The sequence below is a fragment of the Polyodon spathula genome, chromosome 20 (genome assembly GCF_017654505.1).
Source record: "Polyodon spathula isolate WHYD16114869_AA chromosome 20, ASM1765450v1, whole genome shotgun sequence".
In the NCBI taxonomy this organism is placed as follows: Eukaryota; Metazoa; Chordata; class Actinopteri; order Acipenseriformes; family Polyodontidae; genus Polyodon; species Polyodon spathula.
Window position 1 is genome coordinate 20,656,322 of NC_054553.1, and position 25,526 is coordinate 20,681,847.

The 25,526-nt window shown below is 40.3% G+C and overlaps 1 protein-coding gene across 4 annotated transcripts in view; it reads right to left on the bottom strand.

The window, feature by feature from the left end:
* Positions 1-3,813: 3,813 nt before the first annotated feature.
* si:ch73-366l1.5 (FILIA-N KH-like domain-containing protein) overlaps positions 3,814-25,526 on the bottom strand; it is a 44,946-nt gene continuing 23,233 nt past the window's right edge. The window contains exons 2-5 of one of the 4 annotated variants that reach the window (XM_041219739.1): positions 22,979-23,033; positions 21,852-21,993; positions 20,410-20,479; positions 4,851-6,886 (exon numbers count right to left, since the gene is read on the bottom strand). In XM_041219739.1, coding sequence (XP_041075673.1) covers positions 20,446-20,479; positions 21,852-21,993; positions 22,979-23,033 — 231 coding nt within the window. In that variant the 3' untranslated portion in view covers positions 4,851-6,886; positions 20,410-20,445. Of the gene's footprint in view, positions 4,234-4,850; positions 6,887-20,409; positions 20,480-21,851; positions 21,994-22,978; positions 23,034-25,526 lie in introns of those variants that run through there. The other 3 variants (XM_041219738.1, XM_041219740.1, XR_005946895.1) reach the window with 3 other exon arrangements.

Consider the following 25,526-nt stretch of genomic DNA (forward strand, 5'->3'; position numbering starts at 1 on the left):
GTTTTGTACAAGTAGCTGTGGAGCTGAATGAATGAAAAACAGAAATGACAAAATTTGCATTTAAAAACAGACAAGTTCTGCACTCATGTGGATCAATTCCAAAAGTTCAGTCTGTTCTGCTTTTGTATTCCATTTAAATGAAATGATGTGTCGTGCTTTATTCAGTTATGCAATGCATGTTGTTTACAGCACGCTGGCATTTGTTTTTCTAGTTCTATTTCTTTATCATGTCAGAAATACTCCAGCATTTCATGGATCATAGGCCAATTGGGCAATACATTTCTCAACCTGGGAGCGTTCGCAACAGCAGTAAAACATTTTTTTAAAAAACCTCTTCTATGGACTACAGTGCGCCCAGGAATATGACGAAAAAACCCTGCTGAGATATGGACAACACGTGATACAGCAAAGGTAGAGTCATGTGCTTCTAGGGAACACTGCAGATCTGTTTAGAACAGGGGTGCCGAAACTATGGCTCTCAGAAGGGCAGCATACAAATTAATTATAAGAAACTGTACATTCAAAAATACAGTTCATTTAGTTTCAGCTTTGAAAGTATATGACAAAGATATTAGTCGTTAAAATATATTTAAAAAGCTAGAGATTGTTTGAGTTATTTTAATTGTATCACCACCCTGGCGTCCACTTGAAATAGACTTGCCCTCAAAGTGTAGGTCTCTGTGTGTGAGGAAGTACTGGTGGAGTGAATTGCGTCATTATTGGTGTGTTTACTCATACTTCTCAGACCTGAACTGGCTTAGGTTTGACCAGATTAAAAGATTCTTATCATCTGAGACACCCGTTTGCACTTGAGCACAGACCTATGCTGGCTCTGGTTCAGTACGCACACGCATAGCCCCTGAACTGTAGTGTGTGACCGATGATGTTATATCGACCACCTTATGTGAAGACAGTTGCTCTCCCCAAAATGTCCTCGTATTCCCATGTGAATCACATAGTACCTGAAAGTGTTAAACATGCTCATGTGAAATTGAGAGTTTATAGGGTTATTGCCTCATGCAATCTGAAAACGTGTGCAGAAAGCTAGGAGTGTATAATTACAGATTAGTGAAGGAAGTTACCATGTTTACCAGTAGTGTGGGAGACAGACTGACAGATGGACTGACAACAATCCTTATTTTTTGAATGAGGACCCAACTAGAATAAACAAAACAGGTGCTCAAAATAAATAAATGTGTATTTACAAGTGACGTAACCTTTTCAGAACTTTACCGTATTTATTCAAAGGTATTTTATTAATATTTAAATTCAGCAGCTAACCTGTTCACATACAGTAGTGTGAAGTGTCACAGTATCACCAGTGCAGCTGAGATGAGGCTCGCTCAGCCCTTAAATATTAAATACATTCCTGGAATATAAAGCTATATACAAATTCATACTTCACAATGTCTACATTTTCCTAATATTTATTTTCTTAAATATCCTTTACTACACATCTGGATTATAATGCTTACCTATGCTGTATTAGACTTCAATATGCTTTTACTATGGGAAACTTATATAAAGGTGAGCCTTGGTATTTACTCTGTCCTGTCTGTAAATAAATAGACATCTACACTGCACTCCAACAAGTGTGGACAGATGAATAAATGCAGAATCTACATATGTAGGGACACTTGATCTCCTCCATGCAGTTCAGTATGTCCAGCCCTAATGAGTCCTGGTTGCTGCTATGAATAATTCTACAGGACAATGCTGCTGCAGTGCGGTCCACTGTTCCTATCCTAACTCATGCACTGCATAATACATTTACTACCCAAAACCAGTGCCGACCAGCACTCGAATTCCAGAGAGGGGCACTAAAACAGAGCTGGGAGATGTGACAACACCGCATCATCCCATATAGTATAATAGCCAATTGAAAAGCATTGGGTCCACTCATACTGCAGTTGCAGCAGCATTAGAAAGGAACTCGATTAGATGAATTGATCCAGTCCGATCACAGGTTTAATGTACAGAAGCTGTCTTCCTGAATTCCACGAACTGCAGTGTGAGAGGCCAAGGCCAAAGCAATCAGAACAACCAAAGAGCAAAATCAGATTTCACAGATTGTATGGTGCACACTTATAACTAATCTTAAAAAGCCCAAATAACATTTCGCTTTAAATGATCCAGCTCACAAGGACAGTCGTGCCCCATTGTATATTTAAAGTAATTGCAGCTCACAGGATCATTCCAGAAATCTGAGGCATTTTGCATTTTACAATTATACTGTAAATACAGTATAATTGTAAATCTCGAAAAACTACTCACTTCTAAATCTTTTGTAGTCATCTTTGTATTACTTTAATATAAATACATGTTAATTTGGATTCATATGTTGTTTTTTTCTGACTTTATGTGAACGAAAAGACACACATTTGTCCGTTTTCCCATTGGAAATAGTGATATTTTTAAATATCACTGTCCTGGTCACAAAAGCAAAGTTTGTGGGGAATAATAGCCATTTTCTATACTTTTGAGGCATAAGCAATTAGGAAATAACACTTACTACCCAGGAACAAAAAAAAATTTGTTACACGGTGTAATCTTGTGCAGATTGTGGCCGAGGGGTAATAGAATAATTATTAGCTAGTTAAACCCCTCGGCCACGGTATAAAAACCCTGCAGTTTTCCCTGCTCGGGGTGGGTGTGTACAGAGGAGAGTATGGGAGAGCGAGAGGAGAGAAACAAAAAAGGATTTAAAAATAATGTATAGGAACAGTGAAGGCGATCGCCCAGCCTGACCTATTATTTGTGTTTGTGGTTTGTTTTGTTTATTTTTGCTCTCCTTTTGTTTTATTTTTGTGTATTTAAATAAACGGCGCACCATGCACCTTTGCCCTACAGTACCTTGCTGTGTTTTGCTTCCTGTATTCTGGCCTGATGTCACACACTTCCATTAGCTTTAGTTGTGAAAGAAACACATGCAGACCTGTATTTTAATTATATCTGGTACTGCTTGAGCTTAAAGTAAAGTCAGTTTCTATGCCCTATTCTTGGGTTATCTGTTTGCACCTGTACTTGCTGGATCATTTCACCTCAGCAGTGTCTTCTGGGTCAAAGCAAGTTACTGGCTAAAGCATGTCAATCAGTAAGGGAAACAGCTGATTATAAACAGGAAAGAAGCCACTCTCCAAGTGAAATAACCCAGGAAGAGCAAGACCATCCAAAAGCATGGCTTACAAATAGATTGGTTTTTTTTTTTGTTTGTTTTTTTTTTTTTATTTTAGTGTGTCCAATTAAAATTTTTCCCCCGATTTTCTCCCAATTTGGAATGCCCAATTGCTTTGCTCCTCACCGCAGAAATTCCCCACATGGCTCAGGATACCCAAAGATTCAGTGGGCGTCCTCCGATTGCACGACCAAGCCAGCTTCCTCTTCTACACCTAGGAACTCGAGAGCAGATGGCAGCGAGCTACCGACCTGTGTAGGACAAAGGCCAGCCCTACAGGTATTGAGTCTGAGCTCATTGGGTGCCTGGTCAGCAGGGTTCACTGTATAGCAATGAGGATAAACAGTCCCTGCTGGTTTTACCTCCCTAACCCACGGGAGTGCCTGAGCCAATGCGTTGCTCCCTTCAGAGTCCCCAGCAGAGAGTGGCCTATTTCACACAGCCAGAACGTACACTGTATGACTCCCCCTGCGCACCTCACGGCTGCACTTCTACCAGGTGAGCCACTCAGGGACACCGTGTAGTCTGTTTTAAAGTGAAAATACAGGTTTACTGTACATGTGTTTCTTTCTAAACTGCACATGAGACCTATATAATGTATAGATGTGCATGGCAGAGAAATGTATATGGAACTATACTGTTAGCTACAATTACTTTAATTCCAAAGCAGATTGAAAGAGTGAGACATTTGCTTATTTTTAAGCCCCAACAGATGGTTTTCTACAGAGGAGTCAGAAATACTAAAAGGAATGTAATAAATTCAATGACAAATGTTTAGACTATAAGTCTTTCTCAATGTCTTCAAGATACAATGTTCAATCTGGTTGCATTGTCGGCAGTCAGGAGAAAAATAAAGACCCAATGTTCTTCCAGTTGTATCCATCCGTATCTCTCAATGTTTGTGTATCATTTGAATATAAAAGAAGAGGTAGAACAGATCCTTTTAAATGGCGTACAGCTTCAGTTGTTCTTCCACATCTACATCTGACATCTCTCCAAAGGTGTCCTTGTTCTCCTCCAGCAGTCTGAAGATCGCGGTCAGCTGCTCTCTCTGCACTCTGAAACACAAACAGCACAGATTGGTGGAGGACCTTTCTTTTGGCGCCCAGTTTTGGGAAGCTCTGTTCCCATAGCGCCTTGTCTTTCACATTGTTTAACTATTTAATAATCGTGATCAGTCTGATAGAAAGTTTACATGTAACAATACATTTTATAAACAATACTGGGACAGATGGTGTAGGAATGATCTTTTTTTAAGAGTTTGTTTCCACATGTGCGTTTCATGTGTACTAAAACAGTTACAATAAAGGGGTTAGGCAACAGGAACTATTAGCAAATAAAAAGGGCCTCCAAGTTAGCCATAGTGGCTTTTGAAACGTTGTAAATATCAAATGTTTCTAGGGCTGCTCCCTATATTCTAATTCAGTTTTGTTCCAATTGGACTAGTCAGACCCCTGGCCAGGTCCTGAAGCATGAAATGATGTCATTGCAACTGTTAAACCAGGTGCAGAATGGCTGTCCTGGACCAGAGATGCCCACAATCCATCATGAAGATCTTCTTTATGAAGTGACGTTAGAGTATCTGTGCTGAAACGTCAGGAGAATGGCATTCCAATAATTGGATAGGTACAGTCTCTGAGCTGCAGGGAATAATGCAAGACAACACCCAAGGCAATGAACCAGAAAAGCATTTATTCAGTGACACAAAGCATATTTATACATAGACAATTACAGGATATAGTGCGATAAATCAGGATACATTGCAGTTACAATTCTGTGTGCAAACTCTGTGGCACTATAATGTGGTACAATTAAACCCAACTACAGTACTGAGATATATATGTATAGTACTCTTATGTGAACCCTGTTCAGAACAGTTATTGTTCCATGTACTGATTAGAATCCGAACCACATTCAAAGACCTATTTCATTATGGCATTGTGGTTCTGGCATTACTGAAAATCAATCCTCTCAAAATCAATAGATGTTTATAGGAATCTACAGAAAATGTAAGAAATGTATCGCTAGTTTTACAGATCTGTTGGAAATGTAAGAAATCTATAGAAAAGGGTGTCGCTCTGTAGGAAAAATGGAAAAACAAAAACTGACACAATATGAAAAACTAAATTAAATAAAAACAAAAAACCAGCCTTAAACTGGAATAAACATCAGATTTCTTGGTGCTTAAGGTTGTCATAATTCAGGTAGTGCAGCAAACAAAATTTGAACTATACCCATATGGCCCTACATTTGCATTATGGCTTTCCATTCTTAAATATCGTTTTTACGAATTGAATATACTCGGATGACCACAGTTACTATACCATAAACCAAAATAATATATTTGAGAGTCAGTTAAGCAGACTAATAATAATGTTTAACAACCAGAATATCAACTCTTAATCTAAAGAAAAAAAACAATACCCTGAAATATTAGTGTCTATTCATCCAGAACCCTTTTCCATTCCACAGCTACCCGTGTGAAAGTTTCCTGCTCATTCACACCCTCACAATGAGATCTTGTCTTTCACTTGATGCCTAAGAAATTTGTCAAACACGCTGGTATTTCAAGCACAAGGTTATCATGATAAATCAAAGGTAAAGCACTATTATTCTGTCAAACCATATTTCTACCAGCCCTGATAACGAAGGATATTATAAGCTTGTGACAGTTACTTAAATATTTGCGGTTTTACAAGTCTTAAAGTGAAATGAGAACTTAGAAAACACAACTTGGTTGTTTGGTTCTAGTTTTGTAAAATGAACAGATGTTTTTGGAGTTAGACTGGAGGAAGCCTTTTGAAAATATGGCCCATTATGTTTTAAAATAAAAGAGAGACCCATAGACCCAACAGACAAAAATAACATTTATGGAATTATTGTTACCTACAAAACCTCTTGGCCTTAGTGAAGTATCTGGAATTCAAACTAAAAATGTACTATTGCATTCAAATGCAGTATTATTGATCCATTCCACCCATTATTATAGTACAGCTAAAATGAACTGATATTCATCAGCATGGGGAGCATTGCATAGGAACCTGTGTTGCAGTCTATCCACTATAGGGTGGCATGGTTCTTTGAGTTTTAAAGCATTCAGGGTGCCTGTGTATTTCCTTGACCGACACTAATAAACACTAGCTGAAAAGAAAGATAGAAAGAAAGAAAGAAATCATACAAAGATACATATACACACCTAGGCACAGCTGTAAGATCTCGGTTACAAAATAATGTGTTCAAATTTCACTGTAAATAGTCAGCCTCCCTAAGGGGAAAAAAATTAATTAAAAAAAAAAACAAACAAACAGTAATACATTTATAGAGGAAAATGTAATCCTAAAGATTTTAATACGAGAATATGCAGCGGAACAAATGCTTTGAGAACCAGGCTTATAGATTAAACAATGAGAAAGATAGAGATACAGCCATTGATGTGACTAATGTGTCCATACATCTAGTCTTTTACAATGTAAAAAAGTGACATTTGTTGTAAATATCAGGCAGATTTGATCTTGTGCTGTGAGATGGTCCAGCAGCCTTTCAGTTCTGGAGAGTGAGGTGGTGTTGCCAGCGACAGTGAAAGCCAAGCTGTGTGGAGAGAAGTCTTCAAGAAGTCCTGAAGAGGCCTCATCTCAACAAAACAAAAAAAAAAAAAAAAAAAGGGGGGGGGGGGGACGTGCGGATGGGGGGCTTTAAGTCTTTACTTCGGCTCTGTAAGACAAAATTAAACAAAGGGCTGTTGAGTTTGTTTTTTAGTACAACCTGCAAACAGCAAATAAATCTGCAAACCATGTGTAGGGCCACTCAGAAGTCAAGCAAAGTAATAAACCGTTGAGCAAAACCGTCTCGTTGTCAGGTACTCTGTGGCAGAGCTGGGACAGATCCAGATTGCAGGCAGTTTGCTGGAAAACCTACTTACAGGATGTACCAACACCAGTTCTTCTTTGTGCAACTTCTTAATTGATGCAGCAACAACCCTGCACACTGTGCAGCATCAATATAACTTGACACGTTAAATACAAATATCCAGTTATTTGGGATTTTGGCCTTAACGGGTTGTTGGTTGACAGGAGATGTGGATTTTCCTGGTTTATATTCTTATCACCCTTTGCATGGATTTCAATTTCAAGCATGGCCAGCAAGTTTGGTCACTCAGTGATCCCAATTGCAAGACACTATGTTAAGTCTACCTCTACAGGATGAAATTCCCCACACTGCAGCATTGCTCTGCTTTTCATTCTTCAGGTTCTTTGAAAGACCACAGAGCTGTGCCGCCCTCATCTGCATTTAAACCCCACTGAGCGTGCCTGACTCGATATGGACTGTAAATGTGTTTGTGTTTAACAGAGTCAATTCACCAGGGAAAAATTGACATCACTTCCTTCTTCACAGAACCGCTGCCAAGTGTGACAGCTCTAAACATTATCTTTCACTTTTTTTTTTGTCTTTGGAAGGGGTTTGTAAAATATGTTAAAAATTCAAGCCGGTTTTTGTGAAGGGCATGCAGCAATGAGACAGTTACGTCCCATTCCACCTGGTTACATTTCATGTTGCTTCTCAGAGTGCTGACCTGTATAAATAGCTGAATAAACAAACTAGAAATGGGAGTTTTTGTTAAAAAAAAAAAAAAAAAAAAAAAAAAAAAAGCAAAGCCTCCCCAGGACATTCTGGAATTTCTGACTGATTGGCATTCTTAGCATCATGCCTGTTAATGCACCCGGGGCGAGCCTCAACAGCGTCTTACCACACACCCTCTCCTGGATTATTGAGCACTAGAATAAAAAGAATATGAAGCATGCTAATTCCAGCCTGTTGGACTAGATATGGTTTTACTCAGATTTGAATAGCTTTTGATCTTGAGAGGGTTATACAAAATGTACAGAGAAAGCTATCCCCCTGGCTTGTAACAGTGAGTCAGCTATTGTTTGTCACTCTTTCTAAGTATCTTCAATGTTGAAATGAGTTTTGGGTCATGCTCATGTACCATAGGGTTTGATGAAGTCTTGTCAGGCATTAGCTTTATTTAGATGTGGCTAAGTCAACTACTGTTAGTAAATGCAGGGTTTTTAGTAAAAAAACAAGACAGACACGTATGCAAGTGAAATATAGGAAGATGTGATATTCTACGGAAAAGACAAAGGTAAAAGGTAAGAAATAGATAACAGCAAGCAGGAATAAATAGAAAGAGAAGTGTGCATTATTTTCTGGTACAATGCCTGTGACATAGTCCTTTGTCTCTCAAATGAAGATATGGTAGTATGGACAATTTGGATAACAGCATGAACATTTAAAACTTGCAAGGATTCCTGATGTCACCGATGCCTTAGTAGACACCAGTGTTCTCTATTCCTGAGCTGTGTGGTGGTATGGAGCCCTGTAAAAGGCAGGGGGGCGAGTTAAGAATAGACAGATACATGCATTTAGTAAATATAAAAACAAGAAAGCCAACTTACCAGCGGTGAGCATCTCAGTGAGTGCTGGGGGGAGGGGGGGGTGTGTGGATGCATCGTTGCATCATGCGGAGAGCAGGAGAGGTGAAGCAAAGCGCAGCAGCCCAAAAATGCTAAGTAGATTCAATCAACACGCATCACAAAAAACATTTAACAGCTTCGTAGAAGAGCCCTAACATTCAGGGACTAAGACACACAGATTAGTTGGCAACCCAAAGAAAAGATCCAGACATTTGGTTATCCCATGGTACCACTGTTGACCAGTCATGGTGTAAATCGTGGCTGAACACTGTTTGGCTGTTGTGCCATATACCAAGAATGGTCTGGCAATGATTAGCCAGGGTAATGGAGGGTCAAATTAGCGGTGACCATGTTAATGGTTTAACAATGAATAAAAACAGAACAGGGTTGAAACAAATTCTTGGGGAAAAAGGCTAGTTGAAAATGTTATTTTTAAAGTCCAAGGAGGAGGGCTCAAAGAAAAGATTTAGTAAAATGTTGTCTCATCATACTTTTAAAAACACAATTATAATTAAGACATGAATTATTTTTGTGATCTACTGTCATTACTGTGTGGATTTAAAAAAAAAAAAAAGTTATTTATTTAAGATTTTAAACTTGTGATCAACAGTGGCAAACCTGAAAAGGCGTGGTGTTAACCTTGACTGGGCGTTTGCACTTTATCATCACCAGGTAAAGCACCGAATGTCATTTGAAATACAATGCAGTCCGTTTATAAGAACCAATAAAAGCTGTTTTTGCATTTGATCACACCTCGCCTGATTAGGCACGTACTCAGCGTGGATCACTGCACTGTTTGTAATCAAACATGACTGCACCACTGCATTGTGCAGGTATGTTTTTTGTGTTCTCTGTCAGTGAAAATGTGTTTCAATAAAGTGAATACAAATTCATTGAATACAGACAGAGTACAGCATTGTTATTGTGTGATATGCATGTAGAGGGAGTGGGACTGCAGCGCCGAGAGGAGGAGGAGGAGGAGAGGAGATTACAGAGCTTTGCATCTCCGCTTCATGAAAAACTGTGAGATTTGCATCACAACAGAAAATAACTAAGCCATAGATGCTTAAATGCAATGGTAGTCCTGACAGTAAAATACTGTACTGTAATGTCATTTTAATTCAAAGGCCATTAGACGTAACACCGCACAGCAGTTAAACTAGGCATCCTCACGAGACAATCGATTCAAGTATAGTGTAGTAAAATAGGATTCTGCAGCCTTGAGCAAACAATCATGATCATGTAACAAGCTGCTTGCCCACAAGGACTTGTTTTGATGTAATGTCCTCAATTGCTGAGCACCATTGACATCTGTAAATTGTATTTAAACTGCGGATGGCACACTTTTGCCAATTGTAATGCGACACAAGTGGCTGAGGACAGTGTAAATTAAACCAGGCTGGAGTCTTGATTTACAGTTTTAAACTGGTGTTTGTTTTATTTTTCTTACACTGCAGTGGCGAAACAACCGCTAATAAAACAAAAAAATAAACTTCGCTCTCAGCTGGAGCACTAACTAACAGTACTTTGTGTGGAACAAACACTAGATCTCGTACTCAAGTTTTGGTTTCTTTGTTACTTCTGCTTCCTTACGCCTCTATACCCCCATCACAAAGCTATTGGCAAAGCCATTTCTATCGAGGTGTCATCAACTTTAACAAGCAGTTAACCAATTGACTATTATCCATAATTCGTTAAGGAAAGCAGCTGTGGATTTTTCGTGGGTGTGCATACATGCGGGAACTTGACATCTAGTGGTCAACCCATTACACTGCAGCCAGGGAACAAGCTCTTCTCATTCTCATACTCAGTTTTGACTCTGCCCCACAGTAATCATATCGGTCTGCTTTTAAAAAAGAATCAACCACTTATAAGAATCAAAACACCCAGGATGGATGCGATTTTTATAGACAGAGTGCACTGTAACACTGAAATTTCATCTTCATGTCTCAGCCTAGGTAGGGCTAAAAACGTTTCAAGCTTTTAAAACGGAAACAACAATTCAGAACGGAGAAGCCGCCATGAATGAATGATTTATTGATTGCAATAAATGGCAGATGATTTAATAGACTAAGGGTGCCCAGGCCCAATGATTGTGATAAGTGAATGATAAATTTGGCTGAAGGCCTCATCCGTGTGTGCTCGACAGCTACCTGCACGAGGCCGGCTGAAAAAACACGAACAGTTACATGCATCCCAGTGCCGCAGATAGGAAGTGGCTATGGGCCACCTCTCCCCAAAAGACGAGGCTATCAAACCATGAGTGGAAAAATAATAATAAATGATTAAAGCACCCCACAGTAGCGCATTTAACCTACCTCCCAAAATATTGAAAAAATTCATGCAAATCAGCAGCTGAGACACAGCCCGTCCCCCAGAGCATCACTGAGTTGATGGAAAGAGCCCAGCCTCTCAAACCGGACCATGCACCCCACAGAACTAAATATGAACTGCTCAGCACTCAGGTAAGGAAAAAAAAAAAAAAAAAAACCCTTACTCACATATTTTTTTTATTTTGATGTAGGGGGTAACCTCAGGGAATCCGTGACTGAGGGTAGCCCTTCCTCCAGGCTCCAATTGGTCGAGACTCGTTTCAGCTTCCCAGCGTGCGACAGAGGCCGAAACAAAAGAAGCAACATGGAAGAATAACACACGGGGCCTTTATGCGCTTGCTGATGATGTGTTGGTTAGGGGCGGAGTCTCCTTCCAGAAAAGCAACCAAGTTTGCAATCTTAAAAACGGCAGTATTTTACTAAACATTTATTTTTTGTATCTGGTCTTGTAAACCTCTAATTGAATAATGCATGTGGTAAATAGCTGTTAAAACTGAAATACATACAAAAGGATGACAGTGAATCGAGGCCATTTTTCCACTGAAAACATAGAAGATAATAATCTATAACTTAAAAATGAATGAATGAATGCAAGACAGATTACAAATCACTATTCGTAGTTGTATTAACATTAGTGCAGACTAGCCACTTAAAATATTGTGCTCTCGTTTCAGCATTCTTCATTCTGCTTTTAAATATTGTTAAGTAAAGAATTGGAAGATTAAAAAACCATTTAGTTTCACATTAAAGTGATTTTACTATTATTACAATTTATATTTTAAAGGACGGTCTGGTCTCACTAGTAACACCTTATTATAATATCTGCTTATGTGTATTGAAAACAGTCAACTCTGTTGAAAGGTTCTTTTACATTATGTAATAAATAACATATTGCTAGTTAGGTTTGCCTATACAAAATGTAGATAAACCAGCCAAAGGTCAATTAACCCACTGCAAGTCTCACATTATAGACTGACGTCAAAGTCCAAAACAAAACCTACCCAACCGTCTACAGTTTGGTCCAAAATGATCAACTGGTCGTATCTTCCGATACGAACAGTTTAAATAAGTAAGTTTGCGTGTGTGTGTGTGCTCTTACACCGATTCTGATTCGATGTGTTATGTTAATGATGTCACCAGAACAGTTCCAGTCCCCACAGCTCCACTGGTTGACCTAAGGCATCGCCTATAGGGCACATCAGCAGGTAACAGAGCCCAACCGGCAGGCAGAGAGAACACAGGTCATGGTCAGTCCACAAACCAGCATCACAGGAGGCGTTTTCAGGTCCAGTGCCCTAAACACCCACGCCAAACTGCCGAGCCCCAGCCTCTGCAAGGCCCCCGAAAGCTAGCAACCTCAGACCCCTTTTCGGCACAACAGCTTCAGTACTGGCACACTTGTACCTCGGACTCTTGGGTGCTTGGCACCGTGCAAAATGGCTATGCACTTCAGTTTCGCTTGTGGCCTTGACACTTTTGGTGACAGACTCTCTGCAAGATCCTCCAGTCCATCTGGCTGGGCAACTGGTTCACCACCATGAGTTATGGGACGCATTCTTCTACGTTCCAATTTGTCGTTTCAAGGAAGCGTGTACGAGTTCCGCGTACGTTTTCAAAGTGCGTGGACGTCTATCCAGGCTCCTCTGCGGCTGCAGGGGATCACAGTAATAAACTATCTGGATGACTGGTTGATCTGTTACAAGTCACGAGAGGGAACACTGGCCCACATGGCGGTCGTGACAGAGCATCTGGTCAGGCTGGGCCTCACCATAAACGATGCAAAGAGTCGGCTTACACCAGTGCAGTGCACCACGTAGCTGGGGCTCCAGCTGGACTCTACTACGATGCACGCATACCTGTCGGACGACAGAGTTGCAGCTATCCAGGGTTGCCTCTCCCCATTTAACAAGTATCGCAGGTCACCCTCAAACAGTGCCAAAAACTACTCTGTCTGATGGCCGCAGCTATCTCAGCCATTCAGCTGGGTCTGCTTCACATGCGCCTGCTACAAGCGTGGCTCAATGCGTTTCACCTCACTGCCAAACGCGACAGACACAGTCGACTGATTGTGTCTTATGCGTGCTCAGCAGCCCTACGCTGGTGGAGGGTTCCCTCTCACCTGCGCAAAGGTGTGCAAATGGGAGTAGTACTGAACCGCCAAGTGATGACGAAAGATGCTTCCAACCTGGGAACGGTTCGGGAAGACGCAGGTCGATCTCTTCGCTTTGGTAGAGACAACACATTGCCCCCTATGGTATGCCCGCGGTTGGCGGTACGATGCAGAGTGCTAGGGCGGACTCCACTAGGTCTTTGTATACCTATAAGTGGAAGTATTTTCAAGCTTGGTGTCTGGCTGGGAACCATGACCCCATCACTTGCGTCATGCCAGTCATCTTGCAGTTTCTGCAAGAACTGCATGATGCTGGAAGATCACCTTCCACCTTGAAGGTGTATTTAGCGGCTATCTCTGCTTGCCATGCCCCCGTAGATTCTATGTTTCTGGGTGCACATTTTTTGGCTACCTGTTTCCTTAAAAGGCGCACAGCGATTACACCCTCCTAGGAGGACTGTTCTCCCCGAATAGAGCCTTAATAGTGATTAAATTAATTTGGGCATGAGCATAAATTGGTCTTATTTGGCTGTTTGCAGGCACACTGACTATTGCACTGCCTTTGAGACATACACAGAGTGTGTGTGTATTTTTATTTATTTATTTATTTATTTTTTTAAGCGTTTTAGCGGGAGTTATTCATGGCTCACTCTGATAAGGCCAAGTCTCAGGCAGCAACTGTGCGTGCTGCGATTATTCGTTAAATAATATACATAAAATATGCAATGCAAATATTTTTAAATAGCAAGTTTACACAGACAACCATGAATAAACTAAAATAAAAGAGGATAAACAGCATCTCGCTTTGTTTCAATTTGACAAATTGGTCAACACTACTCTGTTTTAAAGATTGCTCATCACCAGTACAATTATTCAGAGAAAGTGGATTCGTAACTAAATATACTACCTCCGCTAAGCGATAATACAGTGGTATGTTACAGTCGCTTCACCGAACGCTCCATGAGGTATATGCACAGCTCCGGGAGGGAGATTGGGAGGATGGCCAGCAGGGATGTCGTTTGCACACCAGCGCACTGAGTCGCGTCGCATACCACGCAACTGCTCGCTGTCATTCCTCGTCTGGAGACGGATTACTTTCATGGCAGCAGGGTGTCGCTGACCACCAACCCCGCTTTCCTCCCCAAGGCGATTACAGCCTTCAACATTAACCAGTCTGTAGAACTGGAGTCTTTTCATCCACCAAAGGATAAGATTGAATTTCCTCTTCCCAGTGCGGGCACTGGGACGCTATGTGCTTAGGACAAGAGTTCTGCGTCAATCTGGCTGGCTTTTTGTCGACACACGGACACAGACCCTAGGACAGCCCCTCTCTAAGCAGCATCTGTCACATTGGATTGTGGACACAGTCTCGACTGTGTATAATGGTGCTGGCTTGCCCCCTCTGGGTAGGGTAGCCGCACACTCCGCTAGAGGGTTGTCTACATCTTGGGTCCTGTTTAAGGGTACCTTGATGTCTGATATTTGTACTGCGGCTAGCTGGGCTATCCTGCATACTTTCTCCAGGTTCTACCGTATTAATGTGGTAGACCCTGCCTTGCCTTCTGTAGGCACAAGGGTCCTTGAGGGTGTAAGTTCACAACACTGACCTCTGGGCTAGAGAGTGTTGTGCATCTCTCATATGCTGCCGTACCTCCTCCCTCGTGACGGCTTTGGTATACATTATCCTATACCTAATGTAATGGTGGTCGACATCGAATTGAAAGGGAACGTAGGGTTACTTACCGTAACCCTGGTTCTCTGAAAGAGAAGACGACCACCACCTGCGAGGTCGCTTCGTTCGCCCTCACAGGTTCGAAGGAAAAAGAGGAGGATCTTCTGTGAGTGACAGTTTTATTCCCTCAGTGGGCGGGACTGAGTGCGTCATCCCAGGGAGGGGTCTGTCGGCGGCTCTGGTATAGAGAGCTCAGCAATACCTACCTGAAGAGCAGGAATATCCCATACCTAATGAAGTGGTGGTCGTCTTCTCTTTCAGGGAACCATGGTTACGATAAGCAACCTAACATGTGTGATAGACTAGTAATACTGGAAACAGGGGCGGGACTACTGGTATACAAACTTGGTTCCTGTACCAGGAAGTCCGTTGCTTAACAATGGAGTTGTGGAATTTACAGTCCTTTAAACTTTCTTTTAACTAATTTTAAATAAAATTAATTTAAATGTTCACCGATTGGTTTCTTCAGCCATCAGTTCTCAATTCTACGCTGACTAACCATAAGATCAGTTAGTAGACAATCGAACTCACTGGCGGCAGTGTCCCGCCCTTCCAGTATGATTGACACTCAATGAGAAATACTAGAGTGAAAAGATCGTGCCAAAATGAAAAAATAAACAAATACATAAATAAATGCAATGTATTTTGATTTTTATTTATTTATTTCGTTATTTTTTAAATTTTGGCATGAATTATCCTCCATATTTCCTAAGTATGTAAGCCAAAATTAATTGCATATTAAATTCTTATTTACTTCATTTTTTCCATGCTACCTGCCTTTAATAAAGCAATAATTAATAACAGTAAACCATGGCCGTTTCTTAAATTAGAAGATGATGTGACATCAAATGAATGAGGAAGTTAAGAAAAAAAAATCGTTTTTGAACAACAGCCAACACCCTTCTTTACACCAATACCAATAAAATAAATATTTATCTATTAAATACCTTGCATTAATTCATATATCGCATGTCCATAAATATATATGTTTAAGCCGACCCTATTTTTCAAGAGTGTGTGTTTTGTTTAAATCAATCACATCTGAATGTTAGTTCAGCTCTTTGTCTTTCATCTCAGCTGGAGGCTGTACCTGTAACTGCAGATTTACTGTGTTTATTTAAGAGCTTTGAACTTTATGAAGGCTCAGCTCAAGTCATGTGGACACCACGGCACAGAAGAAAGCAGAATGAAAGAACGTCAACCGATTTCATTGAGTAAATGTAATGTTTTTTGTTTCAGTAGGGGTCTTCACCAGTGAAGAAACGTTACATACTGACTGCTATGACAGTGCCCAGTATTCCACTGTCTATTGGTCCCAGACAGTGCTTGATAGAGCCCCAGGAACGAGTATCATGAAACATAGCTCTATTATGATGTGATATATCATCTAAAGAAAGTTTTGCGATTCCTCAATGCACAATAAAGCATTGCACCCCTAGTTCCTAACATACTCCTCTGAAAAAGATGCTGCTTACCTCACTGTCAAATTGTAATATGAATATGCCTGCTAGTTTAAAAGGCAACTCCTCTTCAATGTGGCTCGTTTTGCCAAAAAAGTATGTGTTACTAAATTGACAGGGAACTAAAACCCACAGCGTGTACAACTCAGCTAATGAGTCTTTGGGAAACTCAGTTCTTCCTTGCAGCGATGATAAATGAGCAGCTATCAGGTTCACCATGTAGAGTGTGATGGGCAGACAGACATAGCTTCAAATTACAGTGTTCTTCATTCATTTGTTACCTGTCCCCTTACCTTTATATGATGTTTGTCTTGTGCACTGCCAGGAAAACTATGACAGGCAATCAGAACTGAAGAGAAGCTGCTGAACTCCGCTCAAAGCATGTTAACACGCAAAACAACTATTTGAGGAACTGGAATTAGAACAAGTGAGAATGGATTGCAAACATCATGCAGTAATATGATAGGAAAATATAGTGATTACTCGTTAATACAACTAAAACCAAAAAGATGTTTCTAGAGAGGAAACAAATAAAATAAAAACATTGCCTGTCTCAAAGTGCAACCTGGAGCCAACAGACACAAATACATGAACGTCACTCCATTCATCTGACACGTCATTGCTGGGAAGACCTCTGCTGCCCTCAACCCTGATGGTATTACTCAATTCTGCTGATCCCTCGTGAGTAATCCCTGTTCACAAGCACGGCTCAAGTCAGTACAGGGTGGAATATTTGTTTCCGTTCCGGTTAGAGATTTCTGGTAATACTTATTGTGACTTAGAGGCAAACCTGAGGTGACAACAAGTGTTACACAATGAAACGATGATACCTATTCACTGATGTTTTTTCAGATTGCCTAATTTCCAGTTTTTCCAGTTTTGTATAAGTGGAAACTTCTACTGATTTATGTGGCAAGTATAGCACTAACTGACTGTGTCACCCGCACAGAGGTGGAGTCCTAAACTAACTTTTTTCTACTTGTGAAGTCATTTTTTCCATTGTTAATATTGTTTGATAAAGAAAGACATTTAACATAAAACGATACAATGTACTCTTTCATAGCATCCCAGGGCGCTTTACAATAAAACCGAAAAATAAATAGAAACTAACTCAATATGATTTTAAAACTGTACCAGCATTGCTGGTATGATTTGAGATGGAGTTTCAGGGGGAGGGAGCAGAACAAAGGGTCTTCCCAGGACAAGGAACTGCTGCTCTTTGCTGGAATGATTTTTTTTTTTGTTTTGTTTTGTGGTTATGTTTTTCTAAAGAGTATGTTTAGTATTCGACCATCCTGCCACAACTTTAAATTAGTAACTAACCTAACTGGTTTTCCCTGATGTACCATTGATCACAATGTAGCTTCAAAATTCCAGTTTGCTATACTGTTCACTAAAATTAGAAAAATCCATGCTGATGATGAATATATGCCCTCTACTGGATATTGAAAATATTACTCCTGGTAATATCTCTGTTCCAAAAAACTATGTGGGTACTGTAATTACTATGCCTTTATTCCCAACAGAGGGTGCCATTTCTCCACAAATGAGAGATGTGATGACAAGTCTGCCAACAGAGAGTGGTATTGACAGTATAATACTCTACATTATGAAACTATTATACAGCTGGAGACTGCTCCCCATTACTTTCTATGGAAGGAAGACTACTGCACAAGTTAATTTCTCTTGAGCAACCCTTGTGACAAGTCATGCACCGGTCCGATTTTTACGATCCATTTCTGACCCGAACCCGCAACCTGCTGCAGTACCATCTTCTTACCCGCGACCCAGCTTGCTTTAATAAGACCTGCAACCCGACCCGAGCCAGCAAGTGTTTGTCCTTCACCTACTGCCTGCGGTCGACTGACTGTCACATTCACACACAGATATCTCTACCATTCTCCACAGCTTCAGTATATACAACAAGCTATACAGCGTGGTAGCTTTCTCTAGTGGTCGGCATACATTTTAAACACATTAACTATCTCCACTTACTTTACTATAAAATACTGGTCTATTCCTTTCGTGCCACCAGTTGAAAGGGAGTGAAAGTTTTGTGGCTGTCGTTCAGAAAAACATAATGACAGTCACATGTTCATTATTTTCATTTGCTATGATTCAAAAATAATTCCACACTTCTGATTTCTCTCTCAAACTATTATCCACTACATGATATAAACCCTGCGCTATCTTTTGTTTCACCTCATCCACAAACATTAATATCACCAAACATACGTGACAAAAGTCTCTTGAGATGTATCAAGCAGCAAAACAAACCAAGAACACTGCTTCGTCAGCTGACTCTTCCCTAATCGCCTCCTGCTTTAGTGCAGGAAATGTCGGTGTAGTTTTAGAAAGTGGTACATCGTCAGAATGTGGTACGGTTACCAAAAGGTGGCCTGTGATGTAAAAGACCAAAAACAGCATAACGTACCAGATTGGAATGGGTGTTTCTCTGCTTTCTTAGCAGAAGTTGATTAGGCACAGACAAGCAAGTGCAGTGTGCTGCGTACCACTTTTTACTGAGTACCTGAAAATAACACTACACCTGTACATTTAGCTTTTAGTACATCATTTAAGAAAGGGTTACAAACGAGTACGCTGAAAAGACAGAAAATGTTTTTGGCGATTCAAATTCAGACCCGAGCCTGACCCAAACCGCGAAAAAGTTGACATTTCGACCGCTTTTACAGGTTCACTCTGGAAATCAGATAACTCTATAATCAGCCCCGTCTACAAAACTCAGATTGGCCCAGTTTTGCTTCTGGAAACAGTCCGATTGTGAATAAAACACAAAACTCTGTTCCAAAAAGAATCAAGAACAAAATCATGACTGTATACCCTTTAGAAAAGTTTCCCAGTAGCAAAATGTATTAAAAGCATGGTAAAGCATAAGAAGACATTGCAAAACATATTAAACATGGCAAACCTTGGTAACTGCATAGTATAACCATGTAAAACAACATGAGAAACCGACATTGAATTTAGAAGGGGTGGATTGTTCCTGCGTGATGATAAAGCATTATTTCCACCTGCAACATCTGTATACAGGATGAAATGAGACCTCGCAAACTGTTAACAGAATGATTGATAGAGGATGGAGTTCACATGCTAAAGGAGTGCTTACCAAAGTCATTAACATTAACACATTTTCTAGTTTAATTAGGGGTTAAGGCAGTAAATCAGGACGGACATTTTCAACTTTAACATTATTGCTGTCTACAGTGTGGAAATCTTTTGCTTCTTTGTTTTTTCGGGTTAAAAAAAAAGGTGGAATTAATAGGGTGTAGCACTGCACTGTCAACTACAGCTCAAAATACACTGGTCCAGTGTCTGTGAAGTCATGGGTCAAAAAATTACATTTTAGAACATTATTAAATAGTTTTTAAAAATCCCAAAAAAGCACTTTTAAAATACAGTGCACAAATATGAGTTACTATGTTCACAAATAGAGCACCAGGCATTATCAAATACATGAAGACATGTGTACCCTATTTGTTCTACCTTTAATTCAGGATGTGCAAATATCTCACATGCAATTCCTTAGATAACCAGCTGCATAAATATACCTGTGCTGTAGGCCACATGGTGTGCTTGACATTAGATGCAAGTTCATATCTATAGTGCTGGAGTCGTAATATCTGCACATCCCAAATTGTAAAATAAAGTATAGAACAAACACAGAAGCAAAGATTTAGTACAAGGAAGTGCTGCTTATGCTAAGAGGTAAGGAAATCAATTTGAAAACCTTGGTTAACACTCCTTTAAAGGGTAGTGTCTGAAAAAATAAGGGCAATAGAGAATGCATTTAACCTGGAACAATCACAGTGAAAAATTACGCAAAAAAAAAATGATGAAAATCGATGGTCAGTCATTGAGGAAGGTCTGACTAGTGATTTCTCCCATCAGGTCTGACTAGTGATTTCTAGTGAAATAGTAAAACACACAGGGCACACTCCCACACAGTGGCGACTCTGGGATTACAGGCTACGTGACCACACACCAGGTTATGCATGTATGTGAATTGTTGCATGGAGGAGGGGGGGGTGATCAGGCTGTATCTATTAAAGGAAATTGGGGAAGGAGGGGAGGGGAGGGGAGGGGGAACTGAAAGAGGCTATACCTTACCAATGGGTTTCTAAAAATGGTGGCTGTCCTGGTTGTTTAAAGAGAAGTAAAATCAGATGTGAATTCTATCCTGGAAAGATAAAGGCAGGGAAAGCCATTATAGGGAGTTCAGTTTGTGTGTTGTCGTGTTCAAGGTTGTCTTGTTGTGAAATGGGCCTAAAAATGAAACTGCACGCTTCTGTCTAATATATGATGCATAACACACACATTATTATATATATATATATATATATATATATATATATATATATATATATATATATATATATATATATATATAAATACTTCGCAGTATGGGACAAATACTTATTCAAGGATACATGTTTAGTGAGCAAGTGGTCTAAAGTTGGATAAAAAAAAAAAAAAACAGGCAACAAATGAAACCTTCCCCACTCAACATCCATCCAGCATCCTGTTCTAGTGTATAATATTTTCTAGAATACAGGGGTAAATCTTATACTGGGGTAAACTACAGTGGTTTGGCCACTGTGGTAGAAAACAACAGGATTTGTTTTTGTATGGGTTTTACCAACCCTAGTGCTAGCAAAGAGCCAGCCAGTTCTCGTTTCCAATGTTCCTTACATTCTGAGAATGTGCTTGTGTTTTCTAGTACAGTTCAGTCGACACTTGGCTCAAGGTAGGGCACAATAAAGAGCTCTGTCTGTTTGCAGTTTTCCTGGCACAGTCCCTGTTGCCTGCCTTGTTTTTGTTTTTCTCCATGAGAACACAATTAATTGTCGCCGTGGGCTGGACTGATGGAGTCCAAGTGGTTTATTTTAGAGACTGATGCTACTCCCATGTTAAAAGAAACAGAAGGCTTTTTACAGCTTCAGGGACACACTTACACCATGTGAACATCACATTGTTCCTTAAACTCCACTGCATTCTAACTCTACCCTTGCAAGTGAAACCCCATCCCCTGCTTTCTAGCCCGGACTGCTCACTCTGGGACGAAGGCTCTATCGCTTGTTAGAGGTTTCCAAGTATAGTCCTCTATACACAAACACAGTCCAGTTTGTTTTTTCAAGATGATCCAAAATATTGCTTTTACATCATTTAAAATTGAAACAGCAAGATAACTGATGTTTCCTCTGTGCGCGTCACAGATAACACAAATCTGTTTTAGCATTTTTAGGGTGGAACATCTAAGTTCCCAGGTGACAGTAGACACACATTCACCTGTTGCATCAAGCACAGCAGCATATCAAATAATGCAGCTTGTAATGCAAATACAGTAATAACACAATAAAATAAACAACTGTTTAAATAACTAAATACATAAAATAAGCATACAAACACATCGCTCCACTTCAATAATCTTGGCAAAAGTCATTTCATTTGAACAAATTGCTGTTTTGTTTTTGTTTTTTTGTTTTTTTTAAGTACACAGAGCTAGCAAGAGTAGGATTAACAGGAACTCCTGTGGGAGTGTGGGGCCCTACCTCTGCTCCTCCTCCAGCTCCTCGTTGGTCATCATGGCCTCATACTGACTGGCTCTCATCTTCCCCGGGCTGTACTTCAGGTTCACTTTGCATTCTTCTTCTTCATCTGCATCATTGTCGTCATTATGGTCATCACCATCCTCTGAGAAAGACAATGAGAACACACATTTAAACCTTCTCTTAAACAGATGAAAAGATTTCAGGAGCTGCAAACTTGACTTAATTAGTCAAAACGGACTTTAAAAAAGAAATACCACCATTGACTTCAAAAGACAGGAGTTCTTAAAGTTTAAAAACAGCTTTAAATCCAGCCTCCTGAAAAACACCAAAAGGCTGTATTGTGCTGGTGCTGATCTGTGCTGGGCTCGTCATGTGTCTGGCTGACAATCATTGTGGTTTCAGTTTCCTCGCTACCTGACCTGGCAACACACTGCAGCAGGCACATTTATTTTCTACATCTTTGGAAGAATTAAACACTTAGTTTCCAGAGCTGGGCAGAAGTAAACGCTGACAAAGGAAACAAAACCCTGTCAGGCCTTGTCTACAGTGATTTAAAACAACTGGTTTCAATTTTTAGATCGATAGATAGATAAGTAACTGTTATTAAAGTAGTTTGGTTAAAGTCTGCAGAACAGACAGACAACAGAATGGATTATGCATAGGTGCTTCCTCTCTGAACCATCACACATTTCAGTACAGCTTGTCATGTCAGACTGTTTGAGAGAGGCCCAGAGGGGAATGACAGGGGATGTTCAGGTCACGATTAAGGGGGTAAAAATTCACGTTTCCCTGGATTCTTTGTGCAGGTCCTACTGCAAATTCCACCTTTCTCTTGCCTATGCAATTTCACTTTCTTCATGTATTTCGTTTCTTTTTTTCCCTTGCCTGCATAACCAACTGCACTTAGTGACAGTGGACCAATTCACATGTACCGTAAACAAGGGTACGGTCTAAAATGTCTAACATTAGAATAAATAAACACATGCCTCTCAATCTGGGACAGAGTCCACATTATCAAAGGATATAGGAAAGTGAACCAAAACTCATTTTGAGATAGAGATAGGAGACAGAGATAGAGAAAGACGTATAGTCGAGCTACATAGACAGATAGTTGAAGCAACACATACCCAGCTCTGGAGAACCCTGCACTGACCCCCCAGTCTCTGCCTCACACTCTCGTCCCTGAAAGACAAAGAAAACAGGAGTTAATGAGGGTCTGATACACAGGACTAACACAAAGTGACATCCTTACAGAAAAATTGCCAATTTCTTTGCATACAGTGGTATGGGAAGGGTAGCAATGATTCCCCCTTTCACCAAGGAATTGATTTAGCGGATCTTAGTACAGGTACTGGTTTCTAGTAGCTGTTTGGTGTCAAAACTTTTTGAAGGTCGGTCCTAGAGGATACCTCGACAATAACATGTCTAGGTATCCCATTCATCATCACTCTGTGTAAAGAAGTGTCTCCTACCCTCTGTCCTAGTGCTACTTAAATTTACAACTGTGTCCTCTGTTCCTGGTTTCCGTGCTGCACTTAGTGCAGGTAAAACGGTCAACTTTAAAGATTTTAAAGACTTCAAAATCAAGTCGTACGAAAGGTTGCACGACCAGTGTGTGACCCTGATTGATAAGGAAGGTGATGAATGTGGCAGCGCTAATGACAGTATTGACTGCACTGTTGGGAGGCTCAGATTAATCTGCAGCTAAAGGGATTGGAGCCGCAGACAGCGAGTCAGCAACAAGCCCTCCATTTCCTAGCTCTCTCCATCTCCAGAGACAGCTAAAACTGCTGGAACAGACACACTGCTGTTTATGATTTTTTAAAGTAAAAAAAAGAAAAAAAGGAATAATCTTAAGTCACATTAACTTCATTAACTTAAATCACAGGGTTGGTTTCTTTTCCCTATTTTTCTTTCTTTATTATTTTTTTAATTTTTTTTATAGATTTTTGGCACCACAAACAAGCATGGAAACACTGCTGCCAGATTTAAAAGAGGTTTTCTTTTTATTTCCAGCCCATCATACACTATGCATTTCCCATGCTTTACTTACGTGAAATATAGTGTAACAGTGATCTGGTAAATGTGAGTGTAAACTGTGGCAGCAGAAACACCCAGAGAGTGTCCCTAATGATATTAACCCTTGCAATAGATATATAGCACATTCGTATGTCACACATTTTTTGCACAGATGTGGAAAACCACTTACCTAATGGTGATGAAACTTGGTATGAACATCATGAAACACACGTCACGGACTGCATTGCATTATGGGTTATGTGATGGTCTGTATATGTATGTCACACTTAAATTTTTGCACATGCTTTGAGAACACAAGAAGTTATTCCACAAACATCTGAATACACTTTAGCATGATACCAACACCTTGCCTTCTAAAACTGTTAGACTGACGGTACAAATAAACTGTAGATCTAATTATTTATTTTTCAATTGTTTTTCAATTCTTTCCAGGTAGGTATCTTTAATGGGAATTTCATTTTTAACCCAATGGAAGAATAGCATATAAAATTAAACTTACAGGAGCTATATTCATAGTTGAAGGTGCTGTTGAAGGTGTGCAAGGATAGGCACCACTAGCTCGCTGGGGATATGCATGGAATATACCATCTGCTATTTCTCACCTGTTGCACAGAGCTTCTGACCAGAGTATCTCAGTGTACAACATGAAACACAAGACTCCAGATAGCAGGAGGAATAATATCTGTGGAATATATGAAAATGAGCCAAGGACTCATTCTGGAATGAGCAGCCCAGCCAACCAGTGGCAGCTGCACTGAACTCTCATACAAAACACAGTCTGAACAGCACACATGTAGAATCTGCTAGCTGAAAAGCAGCTTTTAAAGTGATTGTAAGCAAACAAAATTATAACATACTTTTCTAATGTAATGGTGTGGCCACTTTATTAGCAACAAAAAGTCACCTCTCCTCCTGAACAGACTTCATTCAGTTGTAATGTAGCCAGAGATTCAAATAGTTTAACCTGCTCCTTCCTTTCTCCCTCCCTCACAGAGCTCTCTCCAGAGCCACTCCAGCACCAGCCTGACCCTGACACTCACAAAAGAGCCCCCCACACTCCACCAGCCTGACCCTGACACTCTCACAAAAGAGCCCCCCATACTCCACCAGCTGACTGCCAGAGTTGCTGCTCACCAGGGCAGCTGTATGTGAGTTGTCAGCCTGTCTACCTGCCCCACCGCTCGCTGTGAAGCAACAAACCCAGTCACTGTTTCACAATGAGGTTCATATGAATAAATGCACAACGACTAGTGACCCCTGCCTGCCTGTGAAATATACTGGTATCCCCGAATAGAGCATTGCTTTGTTTTCATATCAATACCTGAGATTATGCTATTGTGCAATTACTACCAATTGAAAAACGCTGTTAAGGTACGGAAAGGCAAGTTATTTGTTGATTACATACTGAGGGACACCAAGACATTTTGTCTACTTGCTTCACATGCCTTTTAACAAGGTATGCTGCTGTGCTATAATAAAGGAGCATCACTGAACTGGGCTCTGCATAAAATGCTGGCGCTCTCGTCCGAGAGCCCAGCTATACAAAGCAGCTGCAGCCAAACCAGGAAGCCCAGTCAGGCAGTCTCCCACCAGAACTCTGCATTTGCTGTCCACAAAAACAAACTGTAACCATGA